General features: G+C 36.0%; 1 protein-coding gene across 1 annotated transcript; it reads left to right on the forward strand.

The window, feature by feature from the left end:
• Positions 1-2,799: 2,799 nt before the first annotated feature.
• On the forward strand, positions 2,800-3,147 carry LOC105516985 (40S ribosomal protein S26-like). The gene has a single exon (XM_011949323.1). The coding sequence runs from the start codon at positions 2,800-2,802 to the stop codon at positions 3,145-3,147; it is 348 nt and encodes a 115-aa protein (XP_011804713.1).
• The last annotated feature ends 13,868 nt before the right edge of the window (positions 3,148-17,015 follow it).

Consider the following 17,015-nt stretch of genomic DNA (forward strand, 5'->3'; position numbering starts at 1 on the left):
GAAAGTTTGGAACTTCCTAGAGACTTATTGAATGACTGTGACCAAAATGATGATAATGATACGGACAGTGAAGTCCAGGCTGAGGTGGTCTCAGATGGAAACGAAGAACTTATTGGGAATTGGAACAAAGGTTAATTTTGCTATGCTTTAGTTAAAAGACTGGCAGCATTTTGCTGCTGCCCTAGAGATCTGTGGAACTTTGAACTTAAGAGAGATGATTTAGTGTAACTGCTAAAAGAAATTTCCAAGCAGCAAAGCATTCAAGATGTGACCTGGCTTTTTCTAAAAGTGTACATTCGTATGTATGAAGAAAAGATGGTCTGAAATTGGAATTTATGTTTAAAAGAGAGGCAGAGCATAAAAGTTTGGAAAATTTGCAGCCTGACCAAGCAGTAGAAAAGAAAAACCCATTTTCTGGGGAGAAATGTAAACAGGCTGCAGAAATTTACATAAGTAACAAGGAGCCAAATGTTAATAACCAAGATAATGGGGAAAATGTCTCCAGGGCATTTTTAAATTTTAAGTTTTAAAATTATTAAAAATGTAGTACTCTTTAAAATTTAGTGCTTTTTAAATTTAATTAAATTTAATTTAAATTTTAAATTTAAAAATTTTAAAGAGCACTAAATTGCATCAGAAGGATTAAAGAACAAAAGTGAAGTCACACTTTCCTTTGAGCAATGATCAATTTGATTATCAATAAGAATGATAATTGCAATTAATTTTAAAATATCAAATGTGTTTTAGTGAGTTTATAATAATACTAGAAAATATGGTCACTTTAGGAGGATGTTAAATGTTTAATGTTTTATTTTAAAAATTGATACCATTTTTTTTCTGCCTTTCCTACAAAAAGATCGTTTTAGTGTAACCAAATAGTTGGTAAAACCAGTTAATTTTATTAATGAAAATAATATTGTGTCTAAGGAATTATCGAATTAGAACATTATAATTTTTCAGCTTCTAGTTAAATAATGGATCTAAGCAATAATTATCAGTGTTTGTTAACATCACCATGAGATAGCCAACTGAAATTAAAATAGCATTTTGAATTGAACTTGTCAAATTATCAAGACAGAGAAACATTTTAAACACATTATATGATAGCATGGGATTAAAATAGCAAAATCTAACTGTGAGAACATCTGTAAGACACATGACCCCACTTATTCAAAAAGAAAATTATAACACAAAGACAGTAAGAAAGAGAAATGGGTGAGGGAAAGGGAGGGAGAGAGAAAGTTGGGGTAGGGCTACGATTTAAATTCATAATTTAATTGTTAAAAAGCATAGTAGATATATCATCCAGTTGAAATGCATGAACCTTGTTTTGATCTTTATTCAGCAAACTGTTAAAAATTATGAATTAGAAAAATGTGGGAATTTGTTGTTATTTACTAATAATCATTGTTCTGCTCTTAAGTATTACAATGTTAGTTTAAAGAATTCTTACCTCGTGAAACATTTTTGGATTAAATGGCACAGATGCTAGAATTTATTTTAAATTAATATTATAGGGGATATCTATTAGGTAAAATAATAATTCCAAGAAGATTGGCTATGATTTAATACTTCTTGAAACTGAAGGACAGATATGAGAATTTGTTGTAATAGTTTTTTTTTTCCATTTAGAATATGCCTGAGGTTGTTCATACTACAAAGACTTTTTTTTTTTTTTTTTTTTTTTTTTTTTTTTTTACTTTTTCAGATTAGTCCTTATGTTTGTCATTTTTTCCTTTGTTCACACATTGGCAATTTCTTTAGTCAGAATATACTGACAGTAAATTTTCTGTTTTTGTCTAAAATTTGTTTTCCACATTAATCTAAAGATAGTTTAGCTCTCTTTAGTAATACATGGAAAAGAGGAAGGAGAAGGAATTCATTTGCCTGACTTTACCATCTCCAATCTCCACAACTAAAATTTATTCCTCAGAGAGTTAATTCCCCCAAGACTTCTGGATTCTATCATTTATCAGTCACTCAGAAAATGAGATTCTCATTCCAAGTTGTGGTAGTTTGTAGTCAAAAGCAGAGAAGAGTTTGTGGCATGGATGGGACATTTACCCAAATAACTGCAAATAACTTTATGAAGCCAATAAAATGCCCCTTGGAAAAACTGTCCTAGTATTTTGAATAAATGGATCGCCTTGGCCTGTGCGTAGGTAATCAATGGCCCCACTTTCTGACAGAGCCAGGAAATAAGGTATTTTGGAGACGTTGAGAAGAGAGGTATTCAACTAGTCTGCAAGTAATTAATCTACATGCAAAATTTAAGGAAGAGTCCTTGGCTTTGCTTCCTAGCCTCCAGAGACTTTTAAAAGTCTAATCTGGACTGTGTGCAGTAGTTACATGCCTGTAACCTCAGCATTTTGGGAGGCCAAGGCAGGAGGATTGCTTGATGCCTGGCCAACATACTGAAACCCTGTCTCTATTAAAAAAATAATAATAATAAATAAAGAAAAAAGAAAAGAAAAACATTAATTAAAACTCTAATCTGACATTTCTAATGAAAAACTCCAACAGAATTAAAAGGAATCTATATGAACAGTCATTTTTCTTGTAATGATCAGACCTTTTCATGTAAATGATCAGGCCAATTTTAATAAAATTAAACTTAGTTTACATATAAATTACACTTATTTAGATTGTCTTTGATAGAATTGGGGTACTTGAGAGAGAAAAATTACATTTCAAAAGAAAACTATAGTACACCTGTTATTAGATTCTAGCTCATTATTTTTGAGATTGTATTCCTTGTTAGAAATTTGGACTGAGCTCTCTTTGGTCCGTATGTCCAAAATGACAAAGAAAAGAAGGAACAACGGTCGTGCCAAAAAGGGCCACGGCCATGTACAGCCTATTCGCTGCACTAACTGTGCCCGATGCGTGCCCAAGAACAAGGCCATTAAGAAATTCGTCATTCGAAACATAGTGGAGGCCACAGCAGTCAGAGACATTTCTGAAGTGAGCATCTTTGATGCCTATGTGCTTCCCAAGCTGTATGTGAAGCTACATTACTGTGTGAGTTGTGTAATTCACAGCAAAGTAGTCAGGAATCGATCTCGTGAAGCCCGCAAGGACCGAACACCCCCTCCCCGATTTAGACCTGCGGGTGCTGCCCCGCGTCCCCCACCAAAGTCCATGTAAGGAGCTGAGTCCTTAAAGACTGAGACAGACTATTCTCTGGAGAAAAATAAAATGGAAATTGTACTTAAAAAAATAAAAGAAATTTGGACTGAATCTGAATTTCTTATAGTTTCTTCTAATATTTGGATGTGAGCCTACAAACTAATATTCCCAATTTTCTCCAATTTTTCTGACTTGGAACCACTGAAATTAAAACTGTCATTTTTTCCTGAAGCCCTATAAACTAAAACTGGTCAATCTCATATAATCTAGGAGGAAATTATCGTGACAGTTTATGTGTAGACAACTTTTTGTACCATGCAAACTGCAAACTAGAAGTCTGTCAGATTGCCACTACCTTCTTCCCCTCCAACTGAAGACGCTTCACACCCCATCTCAATCGATTGTCCTCAAACTGTATAAGAAACTAGCTTATAGTCTGCTCCAGACCTTAACTTTTATTTTTTTCTGTTTCCATAGGAATGCCATTTAATAAAGAACCATTTTCCTGTTTGATACAAAGGCTTAACTTTGATGGGACCCCTGCAAACGCCACTTCCTGAAATGAGATATAACTGTTTAATAGGACTGATGTATTCACAGAAATGGAAGACTGGTTTCATGAGATCTTTTACCACTCAGCTACTAACCTATTTTTTTCTTTTTTCAATCTGCATGCACCAACTCAGCTTTTAGTATGTGAAACGTCTCGGAGAATTTCAGTTAGGGCAATTTTGGGGCACAGAGAATGGTATAACTAAGTGTGATGCTTTGGTGTGCTGAACACCTTGAAATTAAGAGAAACTGTAAGGCCTTAGAAGTGCTTAGAAAGAAGCCAAGGACTTTCTAAACTTTTCTTGTTTCTCCCTGCCAAGCTCTGGGAAGGGCTCTCTTTCTAAGTTCCCTTATCAGACTGGGAAAAAACTTCTTCCCAAGGAAATGTAATTGGTTGGCTGGGCGCGATGGCTCATGCCTGTAATCCCAGCACTTAGGGAGGCCGAGGTGGTTGGATCATGAGGTCAGCAATTTGAGACTAGCCTGGCCAATACAGAGAAACCCCGTTATCTACTAACACTACAAAAATTAGCGGGGCATGGTGGTGCACACTTGTAGTCCCAGCTACTTAGGAGGCTGAGGCAGAAGAATCGCTTGAACCTGGGAGACAGAGGTTACAGTGAGCAGAGATTGTGCCACTGCACTCCAGCCTGGGCGACAGAGTGAGACTCCATCTCAAGAAAAAAAAAAAAGAAAGAAAAAGAAATGTGATTGTCTTAAAACTCCCTCCCTATAAATCTCATCAAATAAAGAAAAAACACTGGAGAAAGAAAAAACTGTAAGTCCTCACCATGCCCAGATAGACTTTTCATCTATTCTTTTGAGGGCAGCTCCAAGAGATTACCTGAGAGGCTTTATCTGCATAATAAGACAACTTTTGTTCACAGTAAAGTTCCATCCCTCACCTTCATGCAATTTGTCACCATCTCCACCAGAACTCATAGGAACTTTGTCCCAGACCATTGTCTGTTCTCTGGACTTATTCAATTCCTATGGAAATTATTTACCACCCCTCAAAATTGCCTTCATACTCTATTTCCCTCTCCCCTATAAAAGACGGTATTTAAGCCTTAACCATATGGTTTTTCATTGAGTCTCACATTTTAAATGGTTCCTGTGCATACTCAATGTTAAGAAATTTGCATGCGTATTCTCCTGATAATTTATTGTCCTTTTACTTCAGCAGACTAGAACCTTCAGAGAGAAGGGGAAAATTCTCTTCACCTGTACACTGTTTGTGCATGTGTGCTTGGTAGTGGGGAGGGGTTGACAATAAATTAACTATTTCTAGAATAAAGAACAAAAGTAGAAAGAATGAGAACTGTGAGAAACAAATCAACATAAATGATCAATCCAATGAGGCAAATATCCAACCAATAAGAGCTCCAGAAACAATTAAACATGTATAAAGCAGATGAGAAGATATAAGATATAATTTGTCAGACAAATGCCATGTGCCTTCCAAGTTCTCGACAGGGTGAATGAGAAGGAAGAATAACAAACCATACCAAGATGTCTTTTTAGAACTCTAAAGAGAAAAATAAACGAAAAGAATATATTTTTTTAAACTTGTAACATCTTGTATAGGGGAAAACAAGATTATCTACTATATCTATTAAGGAATAAGGCATCACATGATTCATGATCAAGACCTGAGTATCACAGATACAGTATCGGCTGGAAAATGGTTTTTGTCAGTTCTCTGAGCCAAAGCTAAGCCATCATATCCCCTGTGACCTGCACATATATATCCAGATGGCCTGAAGCAAGTGAATAATCACAAAAGAAGTGAAAATGGCCGGTTCCTGCCTTAACGGATGACATTCCACCATTGTGATTTGTTTCTGCCCCACCTCAACTGAGCGATTAATCTCGTGAAATTCCTTCTTCTGGCTCAGAAGCTCCCCCACTGAGCACCTTGTGACCCCTGCCCCTGCCCGTAAGAGAACAACCCCCTTTGACTGTAATTTTCCACTACCCACTCAAATCCTATAAAACGGCCCCACCCCTGTCTCCCTTCTGTGACTCTCTTTTTGGACTCAGCTCGCCTGCACCCAGGTGAAATAAACAGCTTTATTGCTCACACAAAGCCTATTTGGTGGTCTCTTCACACAGATGCATGTGACAGTTTTGATCTAAAGAACAAACAAAAACAAATTATGTGTCAAGAGTAATAACATAACGTGGCTATTCAGACATGTGTAAAGAATCATATACCTATAATCACCCAATGAATTCATCTTGCCAGCTGTCCAGAAAAGCCAATGCTTGGAGAACAGCAGGTTTTTGTAGCAAAAAAACAAAAACAAAAACAAAAACAAAAAAACAATGTAATAATCACACCATTGGCCAAGAGGAATCCCAGAAATTAATTCTCAAATTTGTTTTCCTGGTAACTCAGAGGCTATGATTTTCATGGATAATTTGGCAGGCAGGATGTAAGAGTTAAAAAAAGAGGAAAGAAACATGAAAAATGGCTCAACAGTCAAAGACAAGTTTATTTTCTAGAATAAATCTGAGAGGGGCTTCTGGACAATTTCAGTCAGGAGCACTCTCTCTTACAGACTAAGAGTATTTACTGGTTTCAGGATGAGAGAGCTTATCACAAGCTTGGAATGTTTTGGGAGAAGTTTATGGTGGGGTTGGAATGCTTCTGGTCCTGGGGAAGTTATGTTGGGACTGACATGTTTCTGGCTGGAGGGGAGCTTATCTCAGGTCAAGCATGTCTCTGGTTGGGGAGAGGTTTATCTTATGGTTGGAATGTTTCTGGTCAGAGGTGTCATTTGTGATTTATGGTCATGTTGACCTTAGCCATTAGGCTGATGCTCTTTGACTTTAGGCAGTTTTTGATCAAGGTAAACTTTAAAATGGTGGTGTTTGTCCAAGATGGTGATGTTCCTGCTCTGTCATGGGGCACCTGGGAATGGGTGCTGCTGACTGGTTGGGGATGAAATCATGAGAGTGTAAAAAATGGTCCTCATGCAGTGAGACACCCTCTGGGTAGGGACCACAGGACCAGTTGAGTCATGAGTCACAGTTCTAGGTGGCGTCAGTTGACAAAATGGAAATATCTGAAACAGCATCTGAAAAGACCAATCATAGGTTCTACAATATTAATATTTTAGCTATAGGAGCAATTGGGGAAGTGATCTTGTGATCTCTGGTCACATGACTCCTGAGCAATTAAGGGATTATAGAAGAATAAACCTGGAAACAATGGCTGGTTATAATTTAACTATGCCTCCATTTTAGCAGAATTCAGGCCCCTCTCATAGTCCTGATCTTGACGGCTTTCATCAGTCTTATGAAACCTGTTTCAGTCCCCAAACAAAGAAAGGGTCAGTTTTATGGAGGGATTATTATGATCCTTGCTTCAAAGTTAAACTATAAACTAATTTCCTCCCATGGTTTGCTTGGCCTACTCCCAGGAATGAGCTAGGACAGTCAACCTATGAGGGTAGAGGCAAGATGCAGCCAGCCATGCTAAACTTCTCTCATTGTTGTAATTTTTGTAAAAGTGGTTTTATATCCACCCATGGGAAGTTCCTTGAGAATCAAAAAGGGAGTAAAGAAAGAAAAACAGCACTCTTGTGATCCAGTCTCCAACACTGCTGTAAGGTAATTGTGGGAAAAAAAAGAGAAAAGAAGTCACCAGCTATATGTGAGTCATATTGTTTTCCTTATTATTATTACTATTTTTTTGAGACAGAGACTCACTCTGTCACCCAGTCTGGAGTGCAGTGGCATTAGCTCACTGCAGCCTCTGCCTCCCATGTTCAAGTGATTCTCATGACTCAGCTTTCTGAGTAACTGGGACTACAGGTGTGTGCCACCAAGACTGGCTAATTTTTTTATATTTTCAGTAGAGACCAGGTTTCACCACGCTGGCCAGTCTGGTCTCCAACTCCTGGCTGCAAGCAATCTCCCTGCCTCAGCCTCTCAAAGTGCGGGAATTTCAGGAGTGAGCCACCATGCCCAACCATATTGTTTTCCTTTTATTCAGCTGAAAAATACATTGCCATGCCCTTTAAGTGAGTTTATATTCTGCAAAATATTTATTTTTAAAATTTTCTCTAGCTACATTTTCTCCCTGGAATGTAAGTAGTCCTATTGAGAATGGTGACTGATACATACTGATGATTTTAAAATGCATATCTCTGGTCATGATCTCTCTTTTGATGTCCAAATTTGGAAAAGTAATTGTTTACTTGGCATTTCCCATTGGAATATATATAACAGATAAATCAAACTGAACATGATCAAAATAGAACTTTCAATTCTCCTGTCCCTTCCTCAATCTATTTATCTTCCACTTTTCTACATCTGAGATACTATAATCTTCTAAATTGTTAAGGGATCTTGGCGGCCAAGACTCTTGGCCCTCTACAGGTTCATGGAAAATCACCACCATGAGGCAAATTGATTAATAGATAAAAAGACATGCAATTTTTTTTTTTTTTTTTAACGTGTATACACAGGGACCTTCAGCATGGAGACAAACTTCCCAATAAGGTACAGAAGCTTATATGCCATCTTCAGGTTACAGAGAAAAATGGGGACTTGGATCTTGGTAAAACAGGTTATGGGAAATGGGTAAAGAGGAATTCTAGTGAGGGGCAATAAATAAATGATGAATATAAACTATGATTAGATCTGGGAACAGTCATTTTCTTTCTTTCTTTTTCCTTTTTCTTCTCTTTCTTTCCTTTCTCTTTTCTTTTCTTTTTTTTTTTTTAGATCCCAGTTCAGGCTGGAGTGCAGTGATGTGATCTCACCTTATTGCTGCAGCCTTAACCTCCTGGCTTGAACAATTCTCTGACCTCCATCTCCCACACAGTTGTGACTATAGGCACACACCACCACACTCAGCTAATTGTTGTGTAATTTTTGTAGAGATATGGTATCACTATGTTGCCCAGGCTGGTCTTGAATTCCTGGAATCAAGTGTTCCTCCTGCCTCAGCCTTCCAAAGTGTTAGGATTACAGGCAGGAGCCACTGTGCCTGGTCTCAGTAATCTTCTTGACAAAGGGTCAGTTCAGGTGTGGTTACATTTTTGGTCTTCTTTTTTGCAATAGATCATGGGATAACAAGAAGGGGCACAAAGAACAATCTTCTGCTTGGTGGGTCAGTCCCATCATTATGTAGAGAGGGGGAAAAAAAGTCTCTTTCAGCACTTGATGATCTCTAAGTGTTTTTTAAAATACTCATACACCAGAGAGCCATATTTTGTAGTGAAACGTATTGATTTCCTTCAGGATACGATAAGAGTCATCTCCCTGCATCCAAGCCATTCGCACATCTCACTCTACCAACAAAAATGTATGTAAAATCCAGTCACTTCTCTGTCTCTGCTGACACTGCCACAGCCCCTGCTACCATCATTTTTTAATCAGGATTCATGCAATAGCCTCTTAACTGCTCTCTCTGTATCCATTCTTGTTACTTATTGTCAATTCTCCACAGATTAACAACAACAAAAGTAATGATAATCATAATAATAAATTTAAATTGCAATCCACTGGCTTTTCTTAACAGAATACATTTTAAACTTTTTGTGACTTTGTTATGGTTTATGCCTAGTTATCTCTGAAGATGTCTTCTACACTCTACTAACTTCTTCCCCACCCAAGTATTCCTTTCTTCTTTTAGAAAGGGAGGAGAGATGAAAGGAAGAAAGAAGGAGGAGAGGAGTATGGAGAAGAAGAAGAAAGAAGAAAAGAAAAACAACTTTGCTTCTGTCTGGGCTTGCATACCTTACTTTGCCCTGGCTGGCTTTTCTAGTCAAGAAAATTTTTCTTTAAATGCCAACATGTCAGGGAATTCTGCCTTGTGTCTACCTATCTGAAATATTTCCTGTCCCTTGCCTGACCTAGTAAGTCTCTATTATCCCACAGCGTCTTTTAGCTTCACAGCAATAATCTTTTTCTCCTAATTCATCTTTTAAAAATTTCATTTGTTTATTTATTTATGTGTTTGCCACTAGAATGTAGGTTCTATGAAAAGAGACTTTGTTTATTTTTTTGCATTTCCCAAAAAATGTATCCCTAGCAATTACAACAGAGTCATATTATGGACTGACAAACAAACAAACAAAAAAAACCGAGCACTAGAATGAAAAAACGAATGAATGAATGCTGTCACATGGGCAAATTTTACCTAAGTGTCCTTTATATATCCTAATCTCCTTAGTGATGGCAGCATCAAATTTTTAATATTTTCCTTATTAATAAATACATACAAGAAAAGCATCAAAGACAATTTCTAATTAAATATTACTGTTGTAAAATAGTAATGATTTAGTTGATATTACCATTCAAGATTTCCTGATACTTATTTTCCTTAAAAGAAATCAGAACTGTACAGTTATTTTTAAAGCTTCAAAATTAGAAAGAGCAATATGATCTATGCCAGACATTCTGCATGAAATACCATTGCAAATTCATGCCTGATTTAGTAAGTGAAGAATGCCATTTTCTTCAGCATCCCTATGATTTGTGGAGCATGGAAAAATAACAAAAATAGCTTTGGAAAGGAACACAAAGGAATTTTATCTTTATCATAAGTTTGATAGAAATATTTAAGTCCCAGACATGTGGTAATGTTTAGGGGCAAAAAAAAAACTCATTTAAGGTTTTATGATTTCCATAAGTAGAAATGCTTGGAATATTTTTAGGGAAAACGAATTTCTGCTAATCTATCAGAGTTTTAAGCTCTGGTAACTAAGATTGGTTTCTTTTGCATTACTTGAAATATCTTTTCTGAAAATTATTAGTATTTTGATAATTCCTTTTGATGCTATTAGTAAAGGGAGCAGCACAAAAATGACAACTAGTACTTGTCAAGACAACCGAAACAGAGAAACTCCATTCAAGGTATTAGTGAAACATGTCTAGGCTATTCTTAAGAATAGAAATGATAAGCTTCTAAGGCCACATTTACATAATTATTTACTAAAATCAATTTTAATAATTAAAACTAAAAATGGAAAAAGTGATGGATGTACCACCAATTGTAAACAACCTAAAAATCCCATCAGCCACGCTGCAGTCAATTAAACCATTGTGCATAAATGCAGCAAGAAGAACTCTTTCCAATACTTCTTTCTCAGACTATTCATGAGCATAATAGACCGTGCTATTTCAATGCAAAATGCAGTCAGTTCTTTATTATCCTCACTAATGGTGCAGATAATCCAAAGTGTTAGATAATCCCCAAACCATTTATTGTGGCATAGAAATAGAACTTTTAAGGTTAAAAAAATCCTTCTTAAAATTGGGGTTGATTTATCCACTGAGTGTAGAGAAAACTGAGACCTTTCTGTCCTTGCAGCCAGCAGACAGAAATTAAGATTCTTCTAGCCCTTCATTCATATCACAACTTTTAGTCTATAATTTTCATTCAGTGAGACACTATTTTGCAACACTTTCATAGCTTTATTTTTTTAAAATTTTACTTAAACAAGTTTTCAAATAAGAGGCAGGTGTACACTTGCATGAAAAGTAATGGATTCAAATTTCTTGTATAACCATTGTCTTACACTTTCATTAAATAACACCCAAACTTTTGAATTGTGGTTTGAGAAACAGTGTTGCACTTATCCACTCATTACTACTCTTCCATGTTATTCTTCCCTGTTTTTTAGGGCATTTACCCTTTAGCTAACTGTCACCCAATAAATGTACATTATTTAAATATTGATCATAAAGAATATGTCCTTATTGTAAGAATCCCTAGATTACAGAGCCATGAAGTCTGAGGGTGCACTATAAATCCTTTCATGATACAAGTCAACTGAGTAAATGGGGAACCAAATAGATCAAATAACTTGCTGGAGGTCAAAAAGGGAGCAGAACTGATAGCTGAAACTTGTGTGTGAGTGTGTGTGTGTGTGTGTGTTTTTCTTTCTGAATATGCTGTCTTATTCTTAACAAATACTAGAATACATAATGCTAGATAATTCCATAGAATTTTCTACTTGAGTTTAAATTCAATTATAGCATCATCCTTTTCTTGTGTGTTCTCTCTTTCCGAGAATAGTACATGTGGGCTAAAAGTTTGCTTTGCATTTTTTAATAATAGTTTTGTGTTCTGAACAGAAACTCACAGACTGCAGGAAAAGATGGATCAGAAGTGTACTGTGTAGCTGAGGCATATCATCTGGGAACTTCAAATTAATTATGGGTAATAACAGTAAAAAAAATCAGTCATTGACTGGAGATCATTTATTTCTCCTTTTTCTTTCTTGTAATCACAGAGAAATATGTATTGAAAATTACAGTTTCTATTCAATTATACCTAAAAGTGTTATGCCTAGTTGAGTGCTTAGTCTATACTCAGAGAGAACAATTAGAAACTTGTTTCTACAATTACTCAATTTAATATTTCATTGCATGCCAGTGCTTTAAAAAGGGAGTTCCATCTCAGGCATTGTTAAAATGAAGCTTAGTATAATTAAAAGACAGGATGTCCCAGAAAAGTTACACTGATGTTTAAAAAATTTGTTAATATCAACTAACAATAACACTAAATTAATAAAAATAGGCACAAGAAAAAGAGTTTACTACAAACTAACAATTATATTAATGCTTAATATTAACACTCAAACACAAATAAAGTCATATACCTAATTTTAAAATTGGAAAACCATAATTTAAATATTCAACAATTTTTTAAAAAATTGGCTACTACCCTCATAACACTAATGAATATATTTTTCTCTTGTTCTCCTTTTATAAACATTTTCCCAGCTGGGCATGGTGGCTCATGCCTGTAATCCCAGCACTTTGAGAGGCCAAGGCAGATGGATAACAAGCTCAGGAGTTCAAGACCAGCCTGACCAAGGTGGTGAAACCTCGTCTCTACTAAAAACACAAAAATTAGCCAGGTATGGTAGCATGTGCCTGTAGTTCCAGTACTCAAGAGACTGAGGCAGAGAATTGCTTGAACCCAGGAGGCAGAGGTTATAGTGAGCCGAGATCACGCCACTGCATTCCAGCCTGGGCGACAGAGCGAGACTCCATCATAAAAAAAAAAAAAAAAGTTTTCCTGTCTAAATGTGACAGGAAAATGGAAATATATCCCTCCCTGCCTCTACCTCATGGTCAAATATTTGATAGTATTCATTTATAGATAATATTAAGTTGAACTACGTGAAATCCTCAATATATGAATTTTTTGGCCCAAAGAAGCCTGAAAGTCTAGTCTGTGTGAGGGTATGGTAGAGGTTCTGTTAGCATTTAAGACTAGAAAGCAAGATTATCACTTTTTAAGAGGGAAAATTATCAATAATTATGGATAGCATTGAGTATACCATATTTCAGACATTTTTGACATAAATTATCTCACTTCATTTCCCCCCCTTTTTTTTTTTTTGAGACGGAGTCTCGCTCTGTCGCCCAGGCTGGAGCGCAGTGGCCGGATCTCAGCTCACTGCAAGCTCCGCCTCCCGGGTTTACGCCATTCTCCTGCCTCAGCCTCCCGACTAGCTGGGACTACAGGCACCCGCCACCTCGCCTGGCTAGTGTTTTATATTTTTTGTTAGTAGAGATGGGGTTTCACCGTGTTAGCCAGGATGGTCTCGATCTCCTGACCTCGTGATCTGCCTGTCTCGGCCTCCCAAAGTGCTGGGATTACAGGTTTGAGCCACTGCGCCCGGCCAATCCTAAGATTATTATTGACACTATTTTAACTGATAAAAGAGCAAATTTTTCAGATTTTAAGTAACTTGACCTAGATTACAAATCCGTGAAATGTCCAAGATGTCATGCTCCTTTTCTGTTGTGGTATAGATCACTTTTCTATATTTTTCCTGAAAATAAAAGTCATGTGTTCATAGTGATGACACTGCTTCATTATATAAATTAACGAAGAAAAGACACCCTCCCTAGAACATGAAAGTCACCAACACTTTCCCTCTATCATGCAAAAAGCCAGAACTTTTTGCCTGGGGAGCCATTCATTGATATATAAGTGCTCCTTCTCTTCCATTTAAGTTGCAGGAAGAAAACAGTCGGAACTAGCAAGTACTGAAAACTAGGATGTTGGTAAAACCAAAAAAAAAAAAAAGACTGATAAAAAGGCATTTCATTATTCAAGAATTGGGGCATCTTCGGACGGGATGAATGGCAGAGACTATCAGAAATGAGAAAAGGAAAGTTGCTTAAAGGCGAGAATCCGAAAAAAAAAAAAATGGAGAAAGGACATTGGAGGTGAGATGGCATTCTTAATGCACATCTTCCTATGTTTTGAAAGCTTTTATATCTAACACTAATGTAATTAACTGTACTTGATGCCAATTTAATAGGCAGCTGACTGCATTTGTATTGTAGACTTCTTGGAAGCAAAGAGATCTACTACTGGATAATGTGTAGTTGAAGGATGAGCAGGAACAATCCGTTAGACTTCACCCACTGAGAGAATAGGTAGAGCAAAATGCAACTGTGTAGAAAGGAGTGTTTACATCAGGTTAATTGTTTCTGGGTATTCTAGATTCTTTTGTAACCATCTCACTATATTTTAGGGATCTCTCTACTTTTTTCTTTTTCTAGATCCTAAGGAAACATATGCTGGGCATTGAACATTCCTCATTTATCACTATTTTGTCTGATCTTTAAAAAGTGCCAAAACATGGTAGCTGTTTAAGAAATATGTGTGGAAAGAGTCATTGACTGATATTAATTAATGTTTTCTAAAGATTTAGGAAAGCAGCATCAGGTAATTTACTTTCTGAATAAAACGAAGTATTCAGCCCTTGTAAAAAATAATCAAATGCATTAGTTTTCTTTGTAAGTGAGTACAGTAAAATTATTTGCTGTTGGAGCAGGGAATCATGCCTGGTCTCTTCTGAAGCTTCCATAACATGAAGCCTCTCAGTGGATATAGACTGATTAAAATAAAAATTGGTAAAATAAATAAATGAGTTAACAAATCATGTAAACTGTATCAATAAAATCAAAGAAATACATTATTTTTCTCTGAATGTCTAAAAATTATCCCACTAAGGCTAATATATTGTGGAGCTAGCAATCTGCTTTACTGAATGATTCTTAGGGTACTGAAAGAAGGCAGCAATTATTACAAGTTAAACTTAGGGGTAGAGCTTAAAAACGCAAATCTGTAAAAAGACTAAGATTTATAGTTGAGATAATAATTTATATTGGTATCTTTGAGCTCCGATTAAGTATACAAAAAACACTGAGAGGAAAAAAAATGGCTAATCTAAGCAAAATGAATTTTCTGCTGGATGTGTAAGCAAAAACACAGATGAGTTTTTAAAAAAGGACATCGATAAATTTTTAGTTGGATCAGCAGCAGTTGAACGTACTTAAAGACTTGTATATATATTCATCACACGTGCAGCCCCCAAATTTACACGTAAGTGGTAGTACAGTTATAATTCAAATCAGCAAAAGCCATGAAACCCAAATGCAAAGATTAAACCATAATTTACACCACTGAGTTTTCATGTCCCTTTCCTGGCTCCATCTGAAATTCCCCTTGAGAATCTTAAGTCGGAACTCTGTCTGGAAGAAGTAATCCTGAGGATATCTAAGATCCTTTGTTACTACTTAGGCAAAGGAGATTCCACAAGACCTAAGAAGTATGGAGTAATTCTTCCTAGCATCATAATGTGCAGACCTGTATACTCAGCGGAGAAAAAAATCCAACCGTATCATACAACCACAGTGTATTTACCCAAAATGGAAGCTATTTTTGGCATGGCTTGCTCACTGTAGATGTTATTTCCTTTAGCAATACATTGAGCAATGCATTTGTGGTTATTATAAATAAATAAAACTCTCTGTGCAACTACTTCAGTAAAATCATTTGAAAAATTTGCTAACCTATTTTTTAGGATAGAAATCTTTATGAATTTCTTTAATAAAATATCATTATTCCAGTAAGACAAGGGCTTAAGAAATTATAGATGCCTTTCCCCCCCAACTTAATCATATTAGCAATCTAAGTAAAACCTTCTGAAGTATTGATTCCCCTTGTAGAAATCTATCTGAACTATATCATAGAGTCATTAGCAGGTAATGCTATGCTGTATAAATTATGTACTGACAGAATTTACTGGTGAGGTAAGAGAATCAGGACACATTAGCCATTTGCTCAACTAATTGTTGCTACTGTGTGCATTTTAGTGCATGCAATCTCTGCAAAACAGTTTTTAATGAGGCCATTAGTCTTTTTCTTATATTATTCCCCTAATTCCTTTCTATATTCTTTAAAACCCTAATCAGCAAAATCATTCACAATACCCACTTCTAAAAGTGAAACAGTTAGCTGCAATGTGGTATCAATGGACTTAGCACTGTACCTTTAATATGTGTATACTATACATCTCAAAGGGAGTTAACGTCACATATTTGTTCAGTAAACAACAATAATGATCTTAATAAGGTACTATGCATATTTGATGAGTTTTAATGTAAAGCATATTTCCTAATATAGAAAATATACCAAAAGTAATCTTTCAATTCAAGTAATTTTGTTCCCTAGAATTTATTAAGAGCAGAAACTTCCAAATGAATATAAATGAATTATATATAAATGATTTTTTTCTGAAAAATCCCACTCATCCAAAAGAGTTAATATTGAATAAAAAATATACATTCAAATTAACTGTGATTCAAGCATTAAAAGTATGTAAATGCTGGCCAAAAAAGCTAAACAGCCAATGAAAAACGACAACTGTAATTCAACAAATTTAAATCCTAGGCCCAAGTGTAACAAAAATGTAGGCCCTAATAAGATTGTTCTAACTCAGATTTTCAGAGGAATCACTGTTTCTGTGGAATGACTACAAATAGTTTCTAATGCTATTATCAACAAAATAATAAAAGCCTGGAGGCAAGGTAAAACTCACATCAACACTTTATATTTTAAATAACACAACATACTTAACAATCTTAGGCATTATTCTTTCATTTTGATAATATTCAAACTCCAATGTGGTTTAAAATATTCCAGTGGGAAAATTTTGTATAAATTTTTAAGTGTCCACTAGATGTGTTGATTGTAAGTTTCTTCTCTATACACTGATTTATTATTATTACTTTTTTTTTTTTTTTTGAGACAGAGTCTCGCTCAGTCGCTCAGACTGGAGTGCAGTGGTGCAATCTCGGCCCACTGCAATCTCGGCTCACTGCAAGCTCCACCTCCCGGGTTCACGCCATTCTCCTGCCTCAGCCTCCCAGGTAGCTGGGACCACAGGAGCCCGCCATCACGCCTGGCTAATTTTTTGTCTTTTTAGTAGAGACGGGGTTTCACCGTGTTAGCCAGGATGGTCTCGATCTCCTGACCTCGTGATCCACCCATCTCAGCCTCC

The sequence above is a fragment of the Colobus angolensis genome, unplaced genomic scaffold, assembly GCF_000951035.1.
Source record: "Colobus angolensis palliatus isolate OR3802 unplaced genomic scaffold, Cang.pa_1.0 Scaffold298, whole genome shotgun sequence".
Taxonomy (NCBI): domain Eukaryota; kingdom Metazoa; phylum Chordata; class Mammalia; order Primates; family Cercopithecidae; genus Colobus; species Colobus angolensis.

Excerpts from the sequence above, each read along its gene's own strand:
- LOC105516985 (XM_011949323.1), top strand. The coding sequence starts at position 2,800 with ATGACAAAGAAAAGAAGGAACAACGGTCGTGCCAAAAAGGGCCACGGC.